Consider the following 25,424-nt stretch of genomic DNA (forward strand, 5'->3'; position numbering starts at 1 on the left):
TGAGAAGCTCTGCTTGGCTGTTTCTTGACTGTAATTCAAGTAAAGGGAATGTTTGCGAGCAGCTGGCAGGCTGTTCGCTGAGAGAGGGGAGGAAGAGGATTGAGAGGAAAAAATGTGGCATTAGCAATGCTTTGGATGGATACGAAGATGGTATTTTACATGAAGATAGCGAAGAAAGTGATGTCAGTGACTGTGAGCAACTGAGCTTCATAAATTCTGACTTTAGCAGTGATGAGTTCTTGGGGTTCACAGAAGACTAGAAGAGTACTCAAACCTTAAAGTCTCTCTTCATTTGTTAATGACAGTGATGATGGTTCTTAATGCCATTGTTGACTGCTGTTCAATTTACATGGCTGTAATGTGATTCTGATATACCGGTTGTTTATTAAATACAGTAGTTTATACAAGATTTGATTCAGAATATTTTTTCCTTGTTTTCCTCCTCTAAAAACTAGATGCGCCCTATGGTCGGGTGGTTCCAATGGAGCGAAAAATACGGGTACTTCCTTTAAAAGAGATACCCAACTTCAGAAATCAAAACTAATAAGCAAAACAATATTTACCGGGTAATTAAGAGGCAACAAGGGCACCCTGAAGCATTCTGAAAGGCTATTTCAGGAATATATCCCTCTGCTGCACAATGCAGACAGAAGCTGCCTCGCTTTTTGTTAATGGCAGCGATTTCAGAGACAGATGAAGCAAAGCCTACTTTAAGTCAGTGCAAGTTTACAGATGTGTAGCTGATTATTTTGAATAATTAAATGGTGTCAAAACCAGCTGTGATGAATAGCACTGGGGTCTCAATTCATAAATAATTGAGGAGACGGCATTGCATTTGATCATTCCCATCAAATTCTGCTCTCCCGAGGATAAATGTTTGTCCTGAATACCATCAACATTGTTAAATGCCTCAATATCCCTGTTCAGTCATCCAGCCAACAGTCAATTTAACTAAATCACTTTTAACACCTCGCACAGCCGCTGTCCTCATGAATACGAAATGCTTATGATTGGCACAATAGGGTTCACCCCCCCTTATTTTGGTTCGGTTTTTGAATTATCAGACAGTGCGCCTCATTGCAAAGGCTATTTCCAAAGGGCAGCAATAAGATGCTTGAAAGGGCCATGCTGAAGAAAACGGCTGCAGCCTTAGCTTTGTTACACTGAGGAAAAGGGTGTTCAGCATCAAAGCAGCCATTTTGTGCCAATGTCTTATTAGTAAATACAGCTGCCTTTTATGACTCAGTCATGACATTTTTAACACTTGGTTGCTAAAGCATGTCATGGCCCCCAAACCATATTTCTCTCCTCTCACCCTGGCGAGATGGCACAACAGCTGCACACTATTTTTGGCTGAGAGGGCTGGGAGAGCCCTCCTTTCTGACAGTACTTTCAAAGCTCCACTGTGATCAGGCTGAAAGGAATGCGGGGAAGCAGAACGGTTAATACTGGCTTTTGGAATAACTGTTTTAGCTTATTAGAGCCTGAGTCTGCCACCATCATTAAGCATGAAACTGTGTTTATGTAAGCCACACGGGTCTGTAAACCCACAGAGTGCCCGCGACTGTGACTTTGTTGCGCACACAGCTGCACAGCTATCAGCATTCCTGTATTTAAACATCTTCTTCCACTGCCATTATTTCTGTTTCAGTCCCTAATACTGAGCTCTCCATTTTACTGTTATCACAGTTTTTATATTTATAAGATTTCTTTCCCAGCCTTCACCATAAGGTCCCAGGACAGGTTACAACAATATAATAATAAAAACGGGGAAATTAGTTTACAATCACAAAACAAGTTACTCCTTACACTCACTTCAATATGCGGAACTTGCACTTCTACAGGTGCAATGCAATATTAGTTCTGAATTTGCAAAGAGTCATTCCTTTAGTGTTTCTAAACCATCTTCAAAGACCTGTTGTACAAATGGAAGTCCTAGCACAGGGCTGACAGGGCCCATTAGGTGAATCCCACCCAAACGAGTCTGTGGGCATTGCAGTCACAGTCTCTTTCCTCCTTGCTTGTCTACTAGGAGGCTAGCAGTTGCAAGGTTCAAGAAATCCCACTGAACATCCCACATAACCGTTCATTACAGACTTCAGGCTGCTTTGTCTTCCATTCTGCCTCTTTCCCAATCAGCAGATGCTCCCAGGCATTAGGACTTCTTCAACCCTTCTATTCATAGGATCACTTGAGTGCAGTTGGACCTTCGCTCTTCCAAGACTGCTTGAGACATTTAAATTAAACACCACAGAGAAACTTCCAGCGCTTAAGGCTGTAAACACGTACCTCAAAGTCTTCTGAGAATCCATGCTGGTTGTTGGCATACAGTTCACTGATATGCTTAACGAACTGTTTGACAGGAATAGCTTCCATGTCATCTGAAAAATAAAAAAGATACTCAGCTCTACAATTAATATTTTCTAACAATAACAATTGTCCTATAAGTTAGGCAATAACATCTCTACCTAGATGCTAACAAACAGTGTGCGAAGATGGTTTCACGTGCCTTCACAGCTGATACTGGCCCCACTAATGTTGGTGCAAACTTAATGCTCAATTTCTGTATTATCACTTTCATCCATGTTGCTGCTGTTTAGTCAAGTTTTCATTTAATTGATCCTACTGACCAGAAATGGTTGCTTTATTTCCATTTTATGAATAAAGAACATCCATGAATGCACACGAAACAAAGTGACCCGGGGCAGGTTGCTGATGGAGAAACTACAGGCAACTCCCCATTTATGGTGTCTAGTGGATTTTTGGTTTTATAAAGGGTTTCCAAAGGGTTAGATAGAGGGTTTTTGCAGGCTTTTTCAATGGTGTTCCCACTATACACAATTTCACTTAAACGTGCAGTGCCTTGGAACATAACCCCCACATAAATGGGGAGTTGAACTGAATTGAGCTCCAGGAATATATTTGTAGTGGATGGGCTTAACTGCAGAATAGCTGAGAAATCGCAGCATATCTATTACCTTTGCTGTGTGCCTGATCACAGATAATGCAAATTATGAGTAGGGCAAATTACCTTGCTTTGGCTCTATGTCATAGGTATTTTTACACACACATTTATGTATGTATTTGGTATAGCTTAACGCTTTGCAATATGAAAATATACTGACAAACAATAAAGAGGGCTCTGAATTCTAAACTATTATTGTTATCAGTTCTACTACCTCTGACTTCTGCTATTGTGATACATGGAACAGCCAAAAAGGTTTGCCCATGGAAACATTTTGGTTGACTGTGTTCTGTGGTTGTATTAAGGCTAAGTCAACAATTTATAGATTGGTATGATCCATGCAAAATCTACATTTATGCTTACTTTTGCCTGGCCTGCACTTCATGGTAACTTCTTGAATTTTCTCTAGATATGCTAATAAAATACCGTTGCAAAATCCAGGGAATTTTTGAGGTTAAACCTGACAGCAAGTCTCTCCCTCTAGTACAGTATTTATTACAATATCATAGTAATGTGAGTACAGTCGTACCTTGGCTGCCTAACGCCTTGGGAGTTGAACGTTCCGGTTCCTGAATGATCGAAAGCCAGAAGTGAGTGTTCTGGTTTTTGAATGTTCTTTTGGAAGCCGAACATCCGACGGGGCTTCCAATTGGCTGCAGGAGTTTCTTGCAGCCAATTAGAAGCTGTGCTTTGGAAGTCAAATGTTTTGGAAGTGAAACGGACTTCCGGAACGGATTCTGTTCAATTTCTGAGGTACGACTGTATGCTTAGCAGAAGAATTAACTCTCATCCACAGGTAGGTTGTAATAATATATTTTCCAATGCAACTAATGTCTCTGAAAGTGAATGAATTCCTATGCTACTTTCATGAGAAGTTAAATTTCTGACACAGTGAATAATCCCCCCCCCCCAAAAAATTCCTGAGATCAGTTACAGTATTGAGTCCCAATCTACAGCCAAAACTAGTAACACGTCCCTTTCCATGTACCCTTGTTTTAGCATATCTAACTCTAAATTACAGTTTTGCAATGTATCTAATTAATGAGATAAACTATATATGTTAAAACAAGGAGGATGAGTGGCTCTCGCAGTATGCCATTTTTATTCTGTCTGCTTAGACTACAGAGTTGTGACCCTTCCTTGGGAGAATGAGCACATAATAATCTTTTGCACTTGATGTAGAGCATGCAGGAATACCAAGAAAAACTTGCTTAACCAAAGGCTTGAAAACTATTGGAATGGGAATAAATCCAACTTTGAAGAGTCCAGCAACTATCTCTACTTTGGGACATTTAAGACACTTCCCATATGTTTTGGTATATCAGTGAAAAGGATGAACTAAAGTCAAAGGTAGACTACAACCTCTATTTAATGAAACAATGAATCAATCAAGCCATCACCTGGTGACAAATTATATGGATCTTCTGTGTCTGAAAGGTATTCAATCACTGTTGAGTTTCCCTGATCGAGCATTTCTTCTTCCTGTTCTTCTTGCTCTCTTCCTCCCTCTTTCCCATCCCCACCTTGGTCTGTCTTATCTTGCTCTATCTCTTCTTCACTTCCCTCTTCTTTTTTAAATGCACAGCAAATGACATCTCCATATAGGTATTTTGTTCTGAAGTTTCCCATTCTTTCTGGTTAAATTGCCCAGCAGAGAAAAAGTTAACACTTGTGGCAGAAGCTACTTGGCATCATGATGGGAAGATCCCACCTCCACTTCCATCTTTACCAAGCTGTCAGTAGACCAAAGAGCGGAGCATGGCAGGAGCTAAATTTTTCAGTGTTTGAAAGCTTTCACTTTGAAACAAGCTGATCTCGTAAGAGTTTGTGTGATTCAGTGCTGATGCGAGTAACTCAGATAATCTTCAGGTCAACTCCACAATGCCCAGAATTAAAGATCCTGATATTTCAAATGGACTGGGGGCAGCGGGACAGAATGACTTATTCTGACTTACAAAAGGTCTAGCTGAGGCAAACAACCTGCCAATTCATATTCATTTTATCTTTTTTCCCTTGCCTCAAAAAGCCAGAGATTAAAGTAATCTGAAGCACTGTGATTCGTCAGTTTAGGACTCTCTGCACAACTATTCTATACAGTCTGCAAATATCAGGAGCATTCCTTTGAAGGAAAATATATAGTCAGCCAGAAGTAGAGTTTGAAAGTTCTACATTCCAAAAATGCAGTCATTGTTCGAAAATTCCACTGCATTCTTTGCTCATGCACTCTAAATGCCTCCTCAAATAAAATCTGCTAATGCATATGAGGAACATGCTTCTTTCAGGTACCTTTTATCTAGTGGCTACTGATAAGCTTCTTTTCCATTTCAGGAAAATTTACTTCAGAGACCATACCTCTTTTAGTCTACTGAAGAGATTAATGAAATCCTATAAAGGCTAATTAGGAAACCTAACAGTTGCTCAGTGCAAAGTCCCATTTGGGCAATTAGCTTTCTCCTTGCCTAAAACCGGGCAGCATTCATTAGTGTCACAGTGGAAAAAACCTTCTTGTCCCAACATTCAATAAATGGGAGGATATATTTTGTGTTAATAACCATTGTTCATACTTTTTATTTTATTTATTTTGATTCTTCTTCATTCTGTCTCAGAGGCTTATATGTCCTTATGTCATGTCAGTATGGATAAATAAGTATTTTAAAAATTAAGTAGGTTCTCTTGTTTCAATAGATCTAAATTACTTACCAATATGTTAAAGACTAGCCTGCCTCTCCTCATCTACACATGGGAAAACATTCTGCCGTGTTAAAAATCAAGGCTTTACATAGCCTTCCAGCAAGCAGCCTTGCTTGCTAGTCTTGAGCAATCCTATATTCACTTACCTGGGGAGTAAGTCCCATTGAACCCAAAGGGACTTTCTTCTGAGTACACATATATAGGATTATATTATAATTGTACATTTGTCCCAGTCTCTAGGTACGTTCAGGCATTTGCCTGAACATGCAAAACAGAATCTCTGGATTGGGCCATGCAGACAAGCTCTGCCTCTCGTATCCTGTATATGTTGCCTCACCTGATGAGTTCTCAGCCTCCCCCATTTTGAGAGGGTAAGATTTGCAGGGGGCTTATATTCCTTTTTGAGTGTAAACAGAACCTTCCATGGAAGACCCCCAATAAAACCTTAATCACAGGTGGAACATATTATAATGCAATCAGCATGTGGATTATATGAGCAGACATCTTGGGTTACTTTCCTACCCACATTAAGGCTACATTAAAGTGCGCAGTTTAATTGACCCAGGACCACAATACCTCAAGGACCGCATCTCCCCATATAAACCGACCTGGACTCTGGATTCATCATCAGAGGCCCTTCTTTGTGTGCCTCCTTCACATGAGGTCTAGAGGGTGACAACACGAGAAAGCCTTTTCTGCACAGTAGCTCTCGTTTGTGGAATGCTCTCCCCATGGAGATTCATCGGGGACCTTCATTATATATTTTTAGGTGCCAGGCAAAAGCTTTCCTCTTTCACCAGGCCTTTGTCTGATAATATTCTACAGCCTTTTAAATGTGTGTGGGGGGGGGGCTATTGTTTTGTTGTTTCAGCTTTAACAAATTAGTTGTGCTTTTATATTGTATTTTAATCTTGTGAACATCCCTGAGATCTTTTGATGAACGGCCATATATAAATCTTACTTTAAAAATAAAATAAAAATAGATAATGACACTTGTGTTTAGTAAATATGTGCAATGCAAAAAAGGTGGTTTACAACTGTGATTACTTTTACCACACACACACAATCCATTCAGTGTCATTTTATTTTGCCCCTGACTTTTGTAAAGAAGGCTAAGCCAAAAGATGGGAACCACGAGTGACTCTCACATTCCCTTTCCATATGTATAGGTCTTGTGATGCACATTCTCTGCTGCATCTGGGCAATGTTTAAAGTGTCCCTTCTGCACAACTTGCTACCAGATCCTTTTCACTGGAGATACCAATGGTTGCAAACAAAAGGCCCCAGGGCCAAAGCATGTGCTCTACCAAAAAGCTATGGCAAGGGGTGGAGAGGGCTAAGAAAAGACAGAAGCTTGGAGGATCAGGGATACAGCGTGTTAAAAGATGTTAAGTGGATGATTTAAGAGGCTATTCTAGTGTCAAGGGAAAGTGATAGTTTAGGGATTTGCTGGTGATGCAAAAAAGATATTAACAACAATGCCATTTGAGCAGTGTATGACAGACTGGATCTTACTAAAAATCATACATGCAATGTCTAGTGAAACTGCTGCAGACACTTTGCAGAAAGTGTAAGTCCTATTCAGAGTAGACACATTGAAATTAATAAGCATGACTAACATAGGCCCACAATTTCAACTGGTCAACTCTGAGTAAACCATAGTTGCTTACAACCCCAAGTGGTTGATTTGGACTAGTCTGAGGCTGTGCAATCCAGTGTACACAATAGGGAGTAAGTTCCACTGAACTCAAGTTCCATTGGCTACAATCATCTTATGTTATAATCACAGTGCATCGTACAGTGTACAGTGAATTCCCATAACTGATGTTTGAACAATGGTGGATCTACTGTCATGGATGCTTTAGCTGAGATTCCTGTATTGCAGGGAATTGGACTAGATTACCATTGGGATCTCTTCCAACTCTACTATTATATGATTCTACTACTTTTCAGACAGGCTACAAGCCTGCAATTACTTATGCGTGCCTGTATCCATAATGCCTAACTGATGCATTATGGGAGCTTTCATGAATCCTTTATTCCATTCCAAACACCCAAATTTAGCCAATCTCAGTAAAGGGACAGACCACTGCCCTTATGAATGTTCTTTATTTTATTCATTTTACAAGATTATAACAACACACTACAGAGTGTGCAGACAGTGCATTCCCATAACTAACCTTTGAACAACATTGAACATACTGGTTGAGAGAAAGACTATGTTGTTATTGGCTGGAAGCCAGCAAACTGTGAAATGAATTTAAATTGCACCGAATTTAAGTAGGATGAACACATGTAGCTGTGCACTGGATTGCAGTCACTGTACTGAGTCTATTCTAAGAAAGCGAGTTATGCCTAAATCCCATTGAAAAACAATGAGATTTCAGCACAAAATTTAATATTTTAAGTGTCATTAAGAACCCTCACTGGTCCCGATCCAGAGTTCTGCATGAGCCGTAATTGACTCTTAGGCAGACAAAAAAGAAAAAGAAAAGAGACCATGTGCTTGTGACTGAGTGAGTATTAATGACACCATTTCAATCAAGGTGTAATCTTATATAGCATCATGCCAAGAGCAACTATTAAGGGATGTGTCAGTTACAAATATTATGCACATTGAATGAAATCTGAATTTATAAACCACATGCACATATCCGCCTTTAAATAATAAATGAAAGTGACATTCAGTCCACCTCCTTTAAGTCTGCAAGGAAGAAATGAGAGTCATTCCTGAATAATCCAAATGAGAACTATTTACATTCACTGAGGAGAATGTTGTGTCTTGCAAAAAGTACCCGATATGAAAAGGCACTGGGTACATGTTGGCCTCCTCCTCCTTAGCAATGAATATGGTGACATACAGTGATAATGGAAACATCCGAGCACTGGTTTGCAAACTTAAGAGAAAGTCGTGGAAATTTCTTGACTGGTGCTAAGTCAGAGGTTCAGCAGCTGTTGAGTCCCCCCCACCCAATATGACTCAAACTGTTGTTGAAAAGAAGTGGGGAAAAGAAGGCAAGCCAATATCAAATGGAAGAAATTGGATTGATATTTCTCATACATTTTGAACATGGCCCTCGTTCCAGGCCAGTCACTCTGCTATCTGCTCCACAGATTAGAAAATTCTCCATGCAGGGGCAGAATGGGACATCTCTTCATAAGCATTTTGGAGGAAAAACAGCATATTGATTCACTTACAGATGCGTGGTTATCCTTGATCCATATGGGGCTTAAGCTGGGAGATGTACATTAATGACAACACCGGCAAAATATATGTATATTTCTCTTTTTAATGCAAGTTTTATGATTCTCTGGTCAGCTTTTATTTGGTGGCGAGGGCTGATAGGCATCAGACAAGATCCACACACACCCAACCTATGACTACAGATTAGTGATAAAGAGTTCCATGAAAAGATCACTAGGAGACACCCAAAATGAACTGTGCTAAGAAACAGAAAATGAAGCAATGGCAAGTGTGTGTGTGTGTGTGTGTGTGTGTGTGTGTGTGTGTGTAATAGAATGGGCTAGCATATTTAATAATGTTTAATAAGTCTGCCATCCAGGCGCAGTTGCTCTCCCCCTAAGGGCATGATCCCAGACGAGACCAATGCTTTTTGATTTATATTAAGTGGGTAATAGCTGTAGGGGCAACTGAGCTAATGATCCTGTCGGTGTTCTGTGGTTCTCTAGACTGCTCAGCAGAGTTAATTATGAATTGTAATGAGAACTCTGGGCTTCAGGACAGAATGGGCATAGATTAGTACATGCCTATATGCTATTCAGTTTCATGGTCGAAAATGAAGTAAATTTCTTCTGTGGAAAGCTAGGTATCTAATAATGCTGCAGTTGCAGAACAGCAAAATTCTATTATACTATCAATCATTAGCAACATGTGTTTTGGAGCTGTCAAGCACCTTTAAAGCTGTCACAGAATGTGTTTTTGTTGTTTTAAAAAAGGAATGCAGAGGAGTTTCACATTTTTAGATATGCATGGTCAAAACTGCTTCCATTGTGACCATATGACTGAAACTGAGAATGAAAATTGGTCCACCCAGCCCGGTTAAATAGATGTGCAGATCCACAGGGACATATTTAACTATCCATTTATAACTACTGCCTGGGGTATCGCTAGCAAATAAAGATTACTTTAAGGAACTGGCGTTTGTTAAAATGTCATTTATACTTTACTTCCAGAATCAATACAGCTTGGGAGATTTTCTCATGCTCCCTGGCTATTTCTAAAGGGGAAGAAAAAGTTTAGAAGAGGTATCATTTTATCAACCATATGAGTGAATCAAAAGGAAGAATTTTCCATTTAACCTTTAAAGGCTTTTCAGCAAAAATGGCTGTATAAGGAGTTATAACTGACAGGAAGGTGTGAAACAGCACTTAGCAGATTGCTCTGGGGAATGGAATTTGAAGCCTTTTCTGGTGTGGTGGGGAAGCGAGGAAAGGGCATCAGGATGAGGTTAATTGGACCCATTCAAACAGACTAAGAACGGGTTCCCCCCACTTTTAGAATTATTTCTACATTTATGCACACCTTTAGTTCTACTCAGGCATCTGGTTTCTATGGGTACTGAATGCATGATGGGACCAGCAGGAACACGAGGGGCTAGAGCTGTCCCACCTTGATGACATCATATGTGTCGGCCATGACCCTAGGTGACTTGCCAGCAGACTCACAATCTGCTTCTATTTGCATGGGGTTTATAGGAAAGGGAAGTAAACCTTGTTAAACTTTGTTCACTCAGGGTTCCCCATCCCCATGAAGGATACCCAATGCAAGGGGTAGTCAATGTGGTACCTTCTAGATGTTGTTGGACTACCAAGTCCCCAGCCAGTATGGCCAATGGTCAGGGAGTTATAGTTCAACAACATCTATAGGACATCTCACTGGCGACACCTGTCTTATGAGCACAAAAAGAGCCCTCTTCAGACTGATGACAACTGGGCATTGGCTGGGGTTATACAGCTGGTACATGCCTTGCTAGCCCACCTGGGCCCTTCACACACTGTGACCACTGGCCCTGAATGCTTGAACTGAGCTTTTGAGTTCCCAGCATTAAGGCGCAATACTGTCATGGTATCATATACCTAAAACTCAACAGCTATGTACAAGAAACTGCAAAAGTTCCACAAAGGTTGCTGCTTCAGAATGCATGCAAAAAGGTGCTCTTACTTCCATAGTTAGACCTTGGTCATAGTTAGACCTATCACCACTAAAAAAGAGGCAGAATATTTCCTATTACACAGAATAATGCAGAAAATTTCATCTTTGTTTTTATGTTACATTTGTAATATGGCTTTCCACCTTCAGAGGAAAAACAGTATTTTAATAATATCTAAAAGTATTTAGGTTAAACTACTATTCCACTGTCTATCATTCTATTCTAGGTTCCGGTTTGGCACTCCTGGAACAATTCAATAGTACTGATGAAAAGCAACCATTTTCTCACTTTCTTTTTGGACTTATGGGCACACTCCCACTTTTTAGAAAATTAAAAATCTTCCCTCTAGTGTGAAAACACACTGAGAATATTCATTCAAATCAAGAGCCACGATAACCCTCCGCCTTTTTTTTAATAGAAAAGATGAAAACTTTATCCTGGATCTCAAAGCCCCACTTCTGCAGACCAATGCTTGAAGATCTGGGGAGCCCATTTGAACATTTTAGCTATTTCACACATTATTTTGATTAATCAAACTAAAATTGGGCTTGGTTTCAACTACATACATTAGTTGGAAGGTTGTAATGATATGGATGCTTCCTCTTTGTCTGCAAGAAGAAAACAGCTATTGATGTATAAGTGGAACCTCCAGTCCCTTTCCCCTCCCACCCGTTTCCCATTTTGCTCACAACAGTCAAGCAGCATTATGTGACCACTGAGTATGTTTGGGGTCCCTCCTCCTAGATTCCCCTCCCCCAAGTTTCTTGTCCTTAAGACAACCTAGTATTAAAAGTGTATTAAGAACTTATATTAGAGTGAAGCTCCAATAGAAGGAGCTTTTGCCTCCACCTTTTAGAGAGACTAATAAATGATCTACACCAGAGATCAGGAACATGTCTATCTCCAAATATTGCTAGACTGCACCTCCCACCATCCCTGACCATTGGCCATGCTGTGAGAGCTGGAGGCCAACAACATCTAGAGGGCGACCCTGATATACATGTTCAACCAAAAGAGGTTTTCTTCTATTGTTTAAGACAAAAGGTGGGGGCTTGGTTGTTGTTGTTTTTAATGTTCCCTCTTATTTATCTGATTAAAACCAACAACATGTATCTGTAGTAATGAAAACCCACATGAGGTAAAAAACTAGACAAGAACTTTTCTCCTGCTCAGCTCTGAAATTCTTTATTTTACAACTCCACTTAAACTTCATAGCTATTCTCCTGAATACTTTGCACCTCCTGCAATGGTGTGGGGACATATCACAGAACTAATGGAATTAGTAGCATTTGGGGGTGAGGCATTCTATATGGTCAAATAATACAATTTTGCTTACACATGACAAGAAGATGGAGAGATTTCTTTTTGTTTTTAAAAGCTTTTAGACAAACCTTAAGGAGGATTTTAATGGCAAAGTTTTGGTTATATGAAGGACTTCTGGTTTGTAGCATTGTGCACACTGGTAATAGGGGAAAATCATCACAGCATGCAGAGCTGTACACATTTCTGACATGATTTGCTGCTAATTGGATAAGAGTATGCGAACAAAAGCTCTGTCAGAATGGGTTATCCACAGCCCCTTTCTGAAGACAATCCCATAAAGCAGATCCAAACCCAATTTGGAATTCAGCTAATGGGATCAAACCTTGGAAAAGTGACATAGAAAGCATTCCAAGTGAATTTCCTATGTATTTGCATGTTTGCTCAGGAGATCCCATAAATAAAAAATCACCACATGAGCATCAGAGGTTTGTCAGACAAGGTAATCACACTTCCGACAAAAGCCTCAAGGCCATACAAAGAACTCCAATGTTATCTTATCTATATTGTACACAATATTGTTGGATAGCAATATTTAACTTATACGTATGCCTTGCAAAGAATCTCAGTCTAAAACAGTTATTCATTACATGGCTTTCAAAATATCTGGAAGGGGGGGAGGATAAGTGCAGTGCACAATTCTCAGTGGGAGAGCATCTGAATCATAGAATCACAGAATTGTAGAGTTGGAAGGAACCCAAGGGTCATCTAGTCCAACCCCCTGCAATAGGGGAATCTCAACTAAAGCATCCATGGCAGATGGCTATCTACCCTCTGCTTAAAAACCTCCAAAGAAGGAGAGTCCACCGCCTTTTTAGGGATTCCAACTTCCTATGTTCCCAATAACTGAAAGATAACTGTAACGCTCAAACCAGTGGCCAACCAGCAGCCAACCCACTACCTCAGGAAAAACCGTGACAATTCCAACATGCCTTTGAAAAAAGCTTTGAGTTTTCATTGCTCTAAGGCAAGAGTAGGGAAACTTTTGCCCTCCAGTTGTTGCTGGACTACAAACTCCATCATCCCTGACTATTGATCCTACTGGCTGGGAAGAATGGGAGTTGTAGTTCACAACATCTGGACAGCACCAAAATAGCTACCTGTGTTTCAAGGCATAAAGAGCTATGTACAACAGACAATATGCAAATCTTCACATCTGTCTGGCTTTGGCTCACAAATTTCTGCTGAGAACCATTCCATATATAATTACTTCAAGGCACTTGACAGATTGTAAAATAGTAGGCATGTGCTTTGATATTTTCAATTAACCAGTAAATAAGCATTAGGACCAAGTCTGCGGCTACTCTAACAGCAATCTTCTCTTTACTGAGAAGTAAATACCACTGCTTACTTTTCAGTAAGTGTATTTAGGACTGTATTTAGGACTAAACTGGTACAACTTTGCCTCAAGCAAAACCTATGCATCTTATTTGGCCACTTAACATTTAAATTAGATTTTTCCTATAAAACAGTACTGCGTAGGTGGGATCTCCCCCTGCCCCCGAAAGGTCACAGGCAGCCTGGCAAGCAAAAGTCTTCATTACGCAGACCTGGCAACTGGAGTTCCACTTGCACTGCAATCCAACATTACCTGGGAGTAAGTCTCAGTGAATGTCAGGATTTCTGTGTACACATTCATAAGATTGTCCTGCACAGCTGGAGGCCAGAGAAGGTGCAGACTAAGAACTTCAGTGAACAAGAAGGATGGAGTAAGTGATTAATGGCAAAAGGGCAGAGCCAGAAAAGTAGAAGACACATGGGGACTCCGTACTATGATACCATCAATGCTGTTTGTGCCTTATCCACATAAGAAAGCACTAATCCAAACTTTGTGTTTCCCCCTCATTTTAATGAAGATTTACAGAAATATTACTACAAACTGCAGGATGCTCCAAATGTATAAAGAAGTCAGCCAATGTGGGAAGCGCATGGACTGATATAGAACATACAGTGCAAACTGTGATTTGTAAGGAGCCCAAAGTATGAATGAGTTAAGTCATGATGTCAGACCTTCCTTACCTGGGATGGGAATAACGGGAATGGTTTCGTTTGGCACCACTCGAGGCGAACTGCTGTCTTCCACATAGAAATGAGCTGTCTGAAAACATTTTCTGTGAATGGAAGAGAAACATCATCAGCACTCTCAGGGCTCTCTGACATTTCTGTCCATGCTAAGCATTTGCACCACACACATGGACAAACACACACAAAGTTTTATTTCTGATTTTGTCATGCCAGTGACTCTCAAGTGAACGCTAAAATGTGCTGCTACCAGTCACCATAAACCATTTCGTTTAGGAGCGTCCCGTTTCTTACCTCTTATTAAACAGTCTAGGAAGTTTAGCAGCTGAGAGTGCATGCATTCACTTAAAAAGGAAACTTTTGGGTGTCAATTATTGTGGCTCAATAACAGCCCTTCTTAAAAGAAAACTAAAACAATAATAACCACACTGGTGTTGGAAGTGTGTAGAACCTTGCCACTTAATGGGCAGCACCTAGAGCAAAACACACATAACGGTCACACTACTTCCTTAGGGAAGTTGCAATCTCAACAGGAAAAAAAGTTTGTCTCATTCAACTCTTTGCTGGCTGTGCAAATCCCCTTTGCAGGCTTCTCCTGCAAAACAACGAGAAGCACACATGCTGCTAAGGAAAAGCCTGTGGTAGATGTGAACTCGGCTTCCTCCCTCTGCGACCCCCCCTACCCCTCCGCTGAAAGGAACGCTGAAAAGGCCAGAGGGCAACTCAGATGCAGCCCACCGATGCTCCCGCCAGCCAAATTTAAAGACTTGAATCTGCTTCCCTAAACACATTGTAATTGCTGCTCTCTTTACCTGTACTTAATGCAAAGCAGGGAGCACAAGCTGGTCATCACAGAGAAGGCACTGAGGAGGAGAGCATCCAGAGGTCCAATGAGCCTGTGCATGGTGATGCTAAGCAAGGCAGGGCTTTCCAGCAGCCACGTCACTGCTCATTGCTGCCTTAATGAGCTGCTTGAGGCTGGGACTGAATATTTAATGAGCCTTGCTCAGCGTGAGCAGCTATTGTGACAAGCAAAGGGGCTGCTCTCAGCTGTCAGGAGCTCTTAACAATAGCCTGGACAGAGCAGAGAGAGAGAGAGAGAGCCCTCTTCCTGCCTCCCTTAATGAACTGCTGCTCCTCAACACCTGTGCGGGGTCCTGGACGCCTCCGCCTCTGCCGCGATTAGCTTCCCCGGCATGCAAGCGACTGCCTCTGCTTGTAAAGGTTTGCAGCGGTCTCTCTGCTGCACAGCACGGCTTCTGGAATTACGGCCAAGCAGAAAAGCCCACTCCATCCCGCCAGCTTTGCTGACACTGTCAAAGCAATTTGTAGTGCCATTGTTTCCAGAACAGAGGTACATAGCAGAGGGCTTTGGGGTGGGGTGCGGGGGGGAGAGAAAAAAGGCAGTGCAACTCACACAGCTTTCAAAGGCCAAGCAAATCTCTTGCAAGATGCAGCATGCAGCAGGCCCTCAATTTCTGAATTCTGCTAACAATCAAAGCTAGGGCTGTCAGATCAAAACGCTCAGAATAAGGAGATTGATGAAGCCATGGAACTATTTCTCAAATGTTTTGAGCATGACCACCCCATTCTGCTGTCCCTTGAACCCAAAGCCAACTAGCTGAGCATATGGAGATATGGTTGTGTGCAGAAAGAACAAGCCTTTTCTTTTTAGCCTATGAAACAGAATACTTTCCCCTGGAAGTCCTACCTGGCACCTACCTTTTCATTCATTCAGTGGCAAAGGGTTGTGTGTGTGTGCGCGGCGGGGAGCTGGGCAGCCAGCAACAATGGCTGGATTTTTATAATTTTGATTATGCTTTTATTACACTTATGTGTTTTTATTGTAGATTCACGTAGGTAGCCATGTTGGTCTGATGCAGTCAAAATAAATTTTAAAATTGTCCAGTAGCACCTTAGAGACCAAGTAAGTTTGTTCTGGGTATAAGCTTTCGTGTGTGTACCTGAAGAAGTGTGCATGCACACGAAAGCTTATACCCAGAACAAACTTAGCTGGTCTCTAAGGTGCTACTGGACAATTTTTAAAATGTTTTTATTGTATTTATTCTTGTTGCAAATACAAGAATACAGCCTAGTGCCCCATGGAAGGATCTGTGGGACTGGCCCAACAATGAAATCTGAAGAGGAAAAGACAAGACACTTTTTTTATGCACAAGGATTTTTTTTTGGGGGGGGGGAGAAACATTTCTCCAAGCTCACATAATCTCAAAATCACTTTGGGATAATGGTGTAAGGAGGGTGCAGTCACTCCATAATAAATCCAAGAAGGATAGGGGAGGGTCCTCTGCAGGTCATTCAGCCTCTCTGGATCTAGAATGATGGGTGTACATAGGCTCCAGAACACTATCCCTTCCTAGAAATTTGAGCCCCCTCCAAGCATGAAACTAGTGAGTTGAACTGTTTGAAACTAAGGGTCATGGTCAGTGGAGATGTGATAAAAGGTTATGGGGCATGCACACAGCCGAACACACACACAATATGCACACAATATATACTGTTTATAGCCTATTTTTCATCTAAGTGGAATCCAGGGTTGGGTATGAAATACAGGATGCATAAAACCACAGAATCCACAGCAATTAACACTTAGAAAACCACTGAAACAATAGGAACAGCGAAAACCACAAAGCTAGCTATTCTACTCAAACACACATTTTATCCTGCCCTACCTCCAAGCAGCTCAAGACAGTGTACTTGAACGTTATCCTATTTTCCCTCCTGCTCATCACAACAATCCTGTGATGTAGATTATAGGTTGAGAGATTGTGGCTGGGTGAAGGCCACCCACTTTGTGTCACGGCTGAGTGAGGATCTGAACCCAAGTTCCAGTCTGACCCTTTATTCACTGGCTCTCGGGGATATCATAATAGGGACATCTGGCAGCCCCCAACAACTGTGCTCTTGATGAATAACGAAAGCAATGACTGCTAAATTCATAGGGCCACTGAAACAATATGCAGCCACCAAAGAACACATTCTATAGCATCATTTTACTCACAAGCAGCCAGCTGCTTCCACACAGACCATCTCCTAACAGCTGTACTTTTCTGGGAACGTTACTTTGTAGTGAAATGATACCTGGGAATCCAAGGTGTGTGACATATGATCAAATACGTGAGGCGTATGACCAAACATTGTGACATATGTGACGTATAATGAAATATTCCTTCACAAATCAGTTTGTTTCTTCCCTTAATATCCTGACTGCTCTTTCTCCTCCTGATTGTAAGTAAAGATAGACTTGGTTTCTACTCAGGCCGCCTTTACTATAGACTATGAACACCCTGGGGGCACAAAAGGGAATAAATCAGTCACAGCAAGGGAAGGCCTATGAATATGGATCAGGTAGAACGTGCATGTGTTTGAAGCGTTTAGGATTTTCTCCTTTGAGTAAAATATTCAGCAAAATCCATGGAGGATGGCTTTTGATATCATGCGCTTCATTTTAGTGTTTTTTATATTCCTCCCGCCCCCCGAATGACAACAAGAAGGAAAAAAGTAATAATCCCACACCGCTTCCATCCCTCCAGGTGTTCTGTGTAAGAGTCACATTTATTAATAACAAAGCTAGTCTGATACAAATTGATCATCTTATGTTTAACACTGAACCTTGTTTGAAGGTAAAGTGTAACTAAGAAAAAATGGCCAGGTTAACAAACATTACACCAGGTTAGCCTGATTTTTGGCTTATCCTGATCTAAACAGGACCAAAATAGTTTGAACTATTGTCTTTTAAATACTGACATGTCCATCTTCCAGTTTTGAGCAATTCCAAGTTTAGCTGTAACTAGGCTTCTGATATTATTTATCAGAAGAACAGCATGTAAGACAAAAACCTACCATCTGCCACATGTTGGGAAGTAGCATCACAAAAATGAATCTTAAAAAGAAAAGATGTGTGACAGAGACCATGTGTACCTGGAGGAGTAACTGATTTATGGTCATATAACATCTGAGGATATTTACACAATTATGTTAACCCACACTCAGGTGTTTGTTCAGCACAGAGGACCAGGTGATGATACAAAGCGATGACAAAAATTGTCACATGAATCAGCCTTTCACCTAGCTTCATAGCTGGATGTGCTATGGAATTCTTTCAAACAAATGCCTAGCACTGTAGCTTTGTCAAAACCTTGAATGGCTGTAACAGAGTCATTCCATTGGCTCATTCAGTACAGACATAATGATACCTTATTGCCTAGCTGTGGTTGAGCAACCAGCAGCCCCTGAACTTTTGGATACACCCCCCCCCCCCCGCCAACACATACCTATTACCCAGTGCAGACACTGCTCTCTAAATTTTGAAGGCAACAATGGTTAGTTTTCTATGTACGCCAACATTTTCTCTGTGGCAGCCATCTGTCACCAGCTACCCTGTGGGAAGGATTCCAGGAGAGTAAAGTAGGCAAGCGAAGACTGCCTCAGAGCCTCTTCCAGCTAGACTCTCCCTTCTTTCTTCCTACAGGGCCATCTGCCCTGTAGGAAAGACTGGCTATCAATAACTGGGGAGGTGGGGGACAAAGAAGCGGGGAGAAGGGTGGGCGAAGACCCCGAAAATCGCCCCTCATTGCCTAGCGACGTTTAATTGATCTCGCAGTGTTACATCTACACCAGCCACTGGTGTATCTTCCAGGAATAACTTCTTTAAAATATTAGTGCCAAGACTAGAAGGCCTATGTACCAGTATCTGGGATTCCCTCACGCTAAAAATCAGCAGGACTCACAGTAGAATAAACAGGCTTGGGATCGTGATGTACGTGATCTCAATGCCTCCCCCAGCCACCACTTCTGTTCCTTTAAACAAAGGCAGTCCCCTACGTGTGGGCAGATCACTATTTGAACACATACTTATGCACTTGCTTATAGCATAGCACAAGCAAAGAACTTGCTAAGACCACAGGAAATTGAGGCTTTAGTTTATTGCAAAATCTGGAAATGGTCAGCTGAAAGCTATCTATCAGGAGGGGCCTGATCCTACCTTTTTTAATGCTACAGAGTTTAAGAGCATATGTCAGGCTCTATGAAAAATATTTTAGTGGTGTCCAATGACGCATGTGGTGCTGTGGTCTAAACCACTGAGCTTCTTGGGCTTGCTGATCGGAAGGTCAGCAGTTCGAATCCCTGCAACGGAGTGAGCTCCCGTTGCTCTGTCGCAGCTCCTGCCAACCTAGCAGTTTGAAAGCACACTAGTGCAAGTAGATAAATAGGTACTGCTGTGGCAGGAAGGTAAACGGTGTTTCCATGCACTCTGGTTTCCGTCACGGTGTTCTGTTCTGCCAGAAGCGATTTAGTCCTGCTGGCCACATGACCCGGAAAGCTGTCTGTGGACAAACACTGGCTCCCTCGGCCTGAAGCGAGATAAGCACCGCAACCCCATAGTCGCCTTTGACTGGACTTAATCATCCAGGGGTCCTTTACCTTTACCTATATGGAAACTCAGGTTTCTGAACATGTGACGAACATGTGACATGTGAACAGTGTGATGAAGAACATTTGCACTAGAACATTTCCAATTAGTCCCTTCACCCAAACATGCAGGTGTGGGTGCAGGTCCATGAGAAACTGCACAGGAACTTGTTCCAGCAGGTACATTAATGGTGTCTTTCTTGCTAGTACTGCAATAAGCTAGCATCATACCATGATGATGAGCGCCATATATGGTACGGCATGTGTGGGGAACCTTTGGCCCTCCAGATGTTGCTGAACTACAACTCCCATCATCCCTGGCCACTGGCCATGCTTGTTGGGGCTGAGGGGATTTCAGAAACATCTGGAAGGACAAAGGTTCCCCATACATGGGATTAGAAATGCTTCTCAGCACATCTCTACCCTCCTCCTTCCCAAGTGCTCCATTCAGATATGCTCAAAATATAGTGGCAGATAGTAAAGACTGGACAGATTCAAGCTCAAAATGAGTTTCAAATCAGCAACCCTTAAAAGTAATTTCAACTCAAAAACAGCCCAAAATCTGACACTGGAAGCTTTGTACCACTCATGCTGGAATATATCTATAATGGATAAAATTACACATAATTTGAGATTTTGACAAGGACTAGACCCTCCAGACACTTTTTATATGCTTTGGCTTTCTTTTATGACATATATAGCAGAACCGAACCAAACCTTGTCACAAGCCTGGCAAATTTGGAACGAAACTTGATGAGCTGATAGCACCAATAGTCTTTACTCAGATTTTGCTATTTTAACTCATGTGCAACTACTCATTCGACATGCCTATTTTATAGTTTCATTTTTCATCTTTTAATTTTTGTCTGTTGCTGTAATTGTGCTCTCTATTTCATATGCACGTTAAAGTGAAAGAATAATTAATAATAATAATAATAATAATAATAATAATAATAATAATAATTTTATACCCTGCCTGTCTGGCTTTGTTAATAAAAAAACTTAAAAAAAAATCAGTAACCCTCAATTTCATTATCAGAATATCTCAACATAGCAGATTTCAGTAGAGTGTTGTATTGTTTCAACTCAACAACAAAGTCTATGCAGGGGCTCAGAGAGGAAGGAGCCACACACAAAGGCATGGCAACCTCAACAGGCCCAAGGCCAGCTCCTGAGGGTGTGGGCTGAGCTGTTCTTTGTTCATGAATTCACTGGAAGGTGTCCTCCAAAGCCCTCCCACCTTAACCTCATGAAGCCTTGCCTCTTGACACCCAAGACCCATTTTGATTCCTGCTTCCTTCATTCCTTCTCTAGCATCCAGTTTTGTCTTGCTTTGGTGGTGATGGTGGTTAACCGAGGGTATTAAATAATAAGCACAAACAAAAGTAACCCCCCCCTGCAATACTAATATAATATAGTTTGAAATCAAGTCCATTTGGAATTAGAAGAACTTAAAATGGGCCTATTGTCTACTCTGCCAATGAGTCCTAATAATCTATTTATTATGGTGAGCTCAAGGTACTTGAGGTATCTCCTCAGAAGTCAGAATGACATTTTCAATGACTGCATTTGAACAAGCACCCAAATCCACGTGGAACAGAAGTATACAGTTCCAAACCGAGTGAAATACTTTTAGGCTTCAAGAAAGAATTCCACAATCTCATAGCTGAAATGGTATCCATTCTCCTTTCCAATTCTAGGACAATCCAGACAGCCCACACATGTTTTCTGCAAATTACTGAGAACTCTGTTGTCTTTGAAAGAGACTAGTGTGCTCAGCGAAGCAGCCCCACTATTCTCTCAGCACAACCTTCCTAAACCCCATATGCTTTATTTCTTGGCTGGCTTTCCTCAGGGAACAATCACTGTGTGAGATCTCAGACATCAGACAGGCCATTGTGAAAAGGAATTGCGGGTATGGGCAAAAGGGAATTGTGGGTGGGTGGGACTACCACCAAAAGTCTTTGAGGGAAGATCCTCCATCACTAAATGGTGGTGGTTGTTTTTTTAACTCAATGACATTAACAAATTTACAACATTGAGTATTGCCAAGTGTTCTGTCGGAGTACTACAGATGTGAACAAGGTTTAAAAGGGCATATGCACATATCCATATTCCAGGTATAGGGCGGTATGTAAATTCAAAGAAGAAGAAGAAGAATGTTCACTAAATTTACTGACTTTAGAGAGCAGTGTGTGTTTACAAATGGAAACTCCTCCTCAGGTACCAATTCCTTTGCAAGCAGAAAAACAATAAAATACTGCCAATAAATAAAAGGGGTATGGGTTATGTAGAAAAACCAGGGGTGCACTTCTCCACCAGCTAGATGGCTCAATGGACTTCCTATGCTCCCACTGTTGCTTCAGAGCAGCTAGTATTCAGAGGCTCATTGCTTATGATTATACATGTTAAGTTTAGTTATCATGACTCATAACTGCTGTCCCTGAATTTGCCTAACCGCCTTTTAACAGCATCTAATGGCTATTGTTGAGAGTGAGGGAGACTGTTTGTAGGTGGGTGTTTTAAGCGTGGGTGAATATGTGCATGTATAGGTTGAATTCATCTGTGTGGGTGCTGAGTGAGTGGAAGGGTACTGAGTGGAATCCTATTTTGACGTTTTATTGTTTTTATATGGTGTTTTTAATTTTTTCTTGGATTGCCTTGTAAGCTGCTTTGTGATTTATTTGTCTTTTGCTTTTAATGAAAAATGGTATATAAAAACTAGAAAGCAATAATTGCCACACCTTGCCGCAGTGAACGGCCAAATTATACGTTGGCCATCAGCAGTAGGGCCCCAGTATTGGCCCGAGGGAGCTGTATGAAACTTTACCTGCTGAAATTGCAGCATGCAGAGCAAGCCACTCTTGGATTCTGAAATAAACTGCCTGCTAATCCATGGCTTCATTAACAACATGTGCTATGGATGTACAGATGTGGCCACATGAAGCAGATAACTTTGCATTTTAAAAACATCTGCTCCACCCACAGTCATAGGTGAGACAACAACAACAAGAACTGACAGGTAGCAACTTCTCAGGAATCCTGGAAGTGCAACTGGGGTAGATCAAGGCCAACTCCAAAATGACCAAAAGACCAGCATGTGTGAGCCTCACTGAAGTAAATGGGTACTATAGAGAAGCAATGATTGGTGAAGTTCATCTCAGGACGACACCTGCCAGCAGTCTGCAAAGCATTAGTTAGGGTCATCAGTCACTGACTTTTATGAGCAAATCATGTGGGCTCGGGCAATTATGAAGCCCACAAAGAGAAAGCCCACATGAACAACCAATCTTCTGAATATTCATGAACTTCCAGCCTGCCTGTGTGATATTGCACTCATGTGAGAGAGCATCTGTGAGCATCTCCTTCGCAGAGGACACAATGGGGCTGAAAATATCACCCTTCTTTGGCAGGCTTTTACTGCAAGGGTCTAGCTGAAAGATTCCAGAAGGAAGATCCAGCAGGCAGCAGAAGGACATTAGAATGGGAATACTATTGTGCAATGAAGTGCCAAATCAGTTCATTTATCATGTATGTTGGTATAGTTGCACTTATGGCAAGGCTGACAGCCCTCCTACTCTGGCTACCTCACTTGGTAGAGCATGAGACTCTTAATCTCAGGGTTGTGGGTTAAAGCCCTACGTTGGGTGAAAGATTCCTGCATTGCAGGGGGAGAGGTGGACTAAATGAACCTCATGGTGCCTTCCAACTCTACAATGTCAGGGATTGAATCTGAAACCTTCTGCTTCCGAAGTATGTATTCTACAATCTACCATACTCTTGTATATATTTCACATACATTTTATTGGCTTGACAGAGTACTCTGGGAGCGTAGAAAGTTTATTCCATGGGCAGGTCTAAAACTCAAGTGGATTCTGAGCAATCAGACTAAAATGTCACAAAGCCATACTTTTAGTGTTCTTTTCCACCCTGACTAGCTGTACAAATGTGCAGGGAACATGTATTTAAGAGTAATTAATCTCGGATAAGTGATCTTCAGTATACCTCACTCTGTAGATTCAGTGGCATAGAGTGTAATGCTATAGACACAGGATCACATGCCTCACATCAATTAATCAAAACAGCTTCCTGTTTCCATAGTATGCAGTACAGTAATGCAGATTAAAAGCCTCTTTACATAAGTGGTACATATTCATAACACTGAATGCAAATCAACTGCCCTTGCTGTACTCACCATTAGAGTGGCTAAGAGTGGGGGGAAAGGTGATGACCAACTGGAAGTATGGAATCAGAGAGAGTTGGTTATTCAAGATGAATTGAGTACAAGCATGTGATGCACTCCCATGTTCTATTTATCATCAGAGCCGCAGCTTTAGCTAATATATACATAGGCATTGCAAAACAAGCAGAACCACTTCTTTAAAATCAAGGCTCTTGCAGTGTGAAGTTTTCCCCATTAAAGAGCTCCGAAAAACCTGGCTGAGCTGGCTAAATCAGGATTCTTGGAGGGAGGGTGATACTTAAGTCTGCCACTGTAGAACCAAATGAATGCTCAGGTGGCCAGTGCCATAATGCATTTACATGGCTCTCTGACTACAAATTAATAGTGGGATAAATCCAGCACACAGCTCTTTCCTCCATCTTGCCAACACCATCCCCTGAGAATGGCAAAGGAAATTGTGAAACCTTATTTGGGATGACACACAAGGTCCTCTAAGAGTAATTATTCTCTCTGTGACCTCTGGCAGGGCTGGAACAAGTGAGGCTTTCCCCCTCCATGTATTTAATCAATACTTGGAACATCTGTGCAGGTTACACTCAGTGGTGAGTGAAAAGCTTTTGACATAAGGGATTTATGAAAACGAAGAAAAAGGAGGATGAGGATGTGCTCTATGGACTACAAATTAACCAGGAAGGTGGGATTTCTTTTAAAAACTTTTTAATGTTTATGCTCAAATTTAAAACCATTTTAAAGGAGTTCGCATGCCTGACCTAAAACACAACTGGTGAAATCCAGTGGAGTCCATTCACTAACAGAAAGGACTTCTGTTTGTAGGAGGCTTCTGTTCCCCCTCCCCATGACCCCCATGTGGGAGCTTTTGGAGGGGTGCAGACAAGAGGAATGGGAAGTCCACTCACATAATGTTGGATGTTGTCCAAACGGAATGGAGTTATTTAATGAATGAAGGTGCTTTATTTTGAATGCATATCCTAAATCTTGTTTATGACAGTTCTGCATGGTGGGGCGCAGAACTGTGGGGGTGGGGCATCCCCCTAAACACTTAAATTAATAAATGCTAGGCTTTTGGGTTATTGGTGATATGAAGGCAGAATATAAGCTGCAAAGGAATTCCTGGGTAGCCTGGCCAAACTTCTAGCACCAGGTGTGACCAGAGGCTGGAGATTTGGAAGGTTGCCAGGGTAACTGCTCTGGGAGGAGGACAAGGGGTTTCTGGGAAGAAGAAAGGGTGAGATCCATCTTGGTGAGGGGCAAGGAAGGACTGCCTGCAATGCTTTGGGTCATGCTATAAGATCTAGACTCCCTCCATGAAAACTGAAGGTGTAAATATGTGAATAAAACCGTACTTCTCAAAGCACGACAGCCTCTACTGTGTCTTCTGTTTTCCAAAGGGACACAGACCCTGTGTGTGTGTCTGAGATCCCATGCGCTCTTGCCATGGCTTGGCAGAGAGAGGGACAGGAGCCCGGCTTTTGTAACAACATTAATACTATCCACAACACTGTCCCAGAGTTGTGTGTGGAGATGTCTGCTGCCTTTGGGGAAGTTCCCGCAGCTTCCTTGCAGAGGGAAAATGCACAGTCAGCACTGTATCCAATGTGTCACTAGAATCATGCTCCTGGCT

At 41.6% G+C, this 25,424-nt stretch overlaps 1 protein-coding gene and 1 long non-coding RNA gene across 5 annotated transcripts in view; one reads left to right on the forward strand and one right to left on the reverse strand.

Moving 5' to 3' along the window:
• PTPRG (protein tyrosine phosphatase receptor type G) overlaps positions 1 to 25,424 on the reverse strand; it is a 555,232-nt gene that overhangs the window by 40,865 nt on the left and 488,943 nt on the right. For all 4 annotated transcript variants that reach the window (XM_081852306.1, XM_081852304.1, XM_081852303.1 and 1 more), the window contains exons 14-15: positions 14,167 to 14,258; positions 2,290 to 2,381 (exon numbers count right to left, since the gene is read on the reverse strand). In XM_081852306.1, the coding sequence (XP_081708432.1) occupies positions 2,290 to 2,381; positions 14,167 to 14,258 (184 nt within the window). The remainder of the gene's footprint in view (positions 1 to 2,289; positions 2,382 to 14,166; positions 14,259 to 25,424) is intronic.
• Positions 1 to 25,424, forward strand: part of LOC309337512 — a 53,428-nt gene that overhangs the window by 13,563 nt on the left and 14,441 nt on the right. The gene's annotated exons all lie outside the window — the stretch shown is intronic.

The sequence above is a fragment of the Podarcis erhardii genome (genome assembly GCF_964252035.2).
Source record: "Podarcis erhardii genome assembly, chromosome: 2".
Taxonomy (NCBI): Eukaryota; Metazoa; Chordata; class Lepidosauria; order Squamata; family Lacertidae; genus Podarcis; species Podarcis erhardii.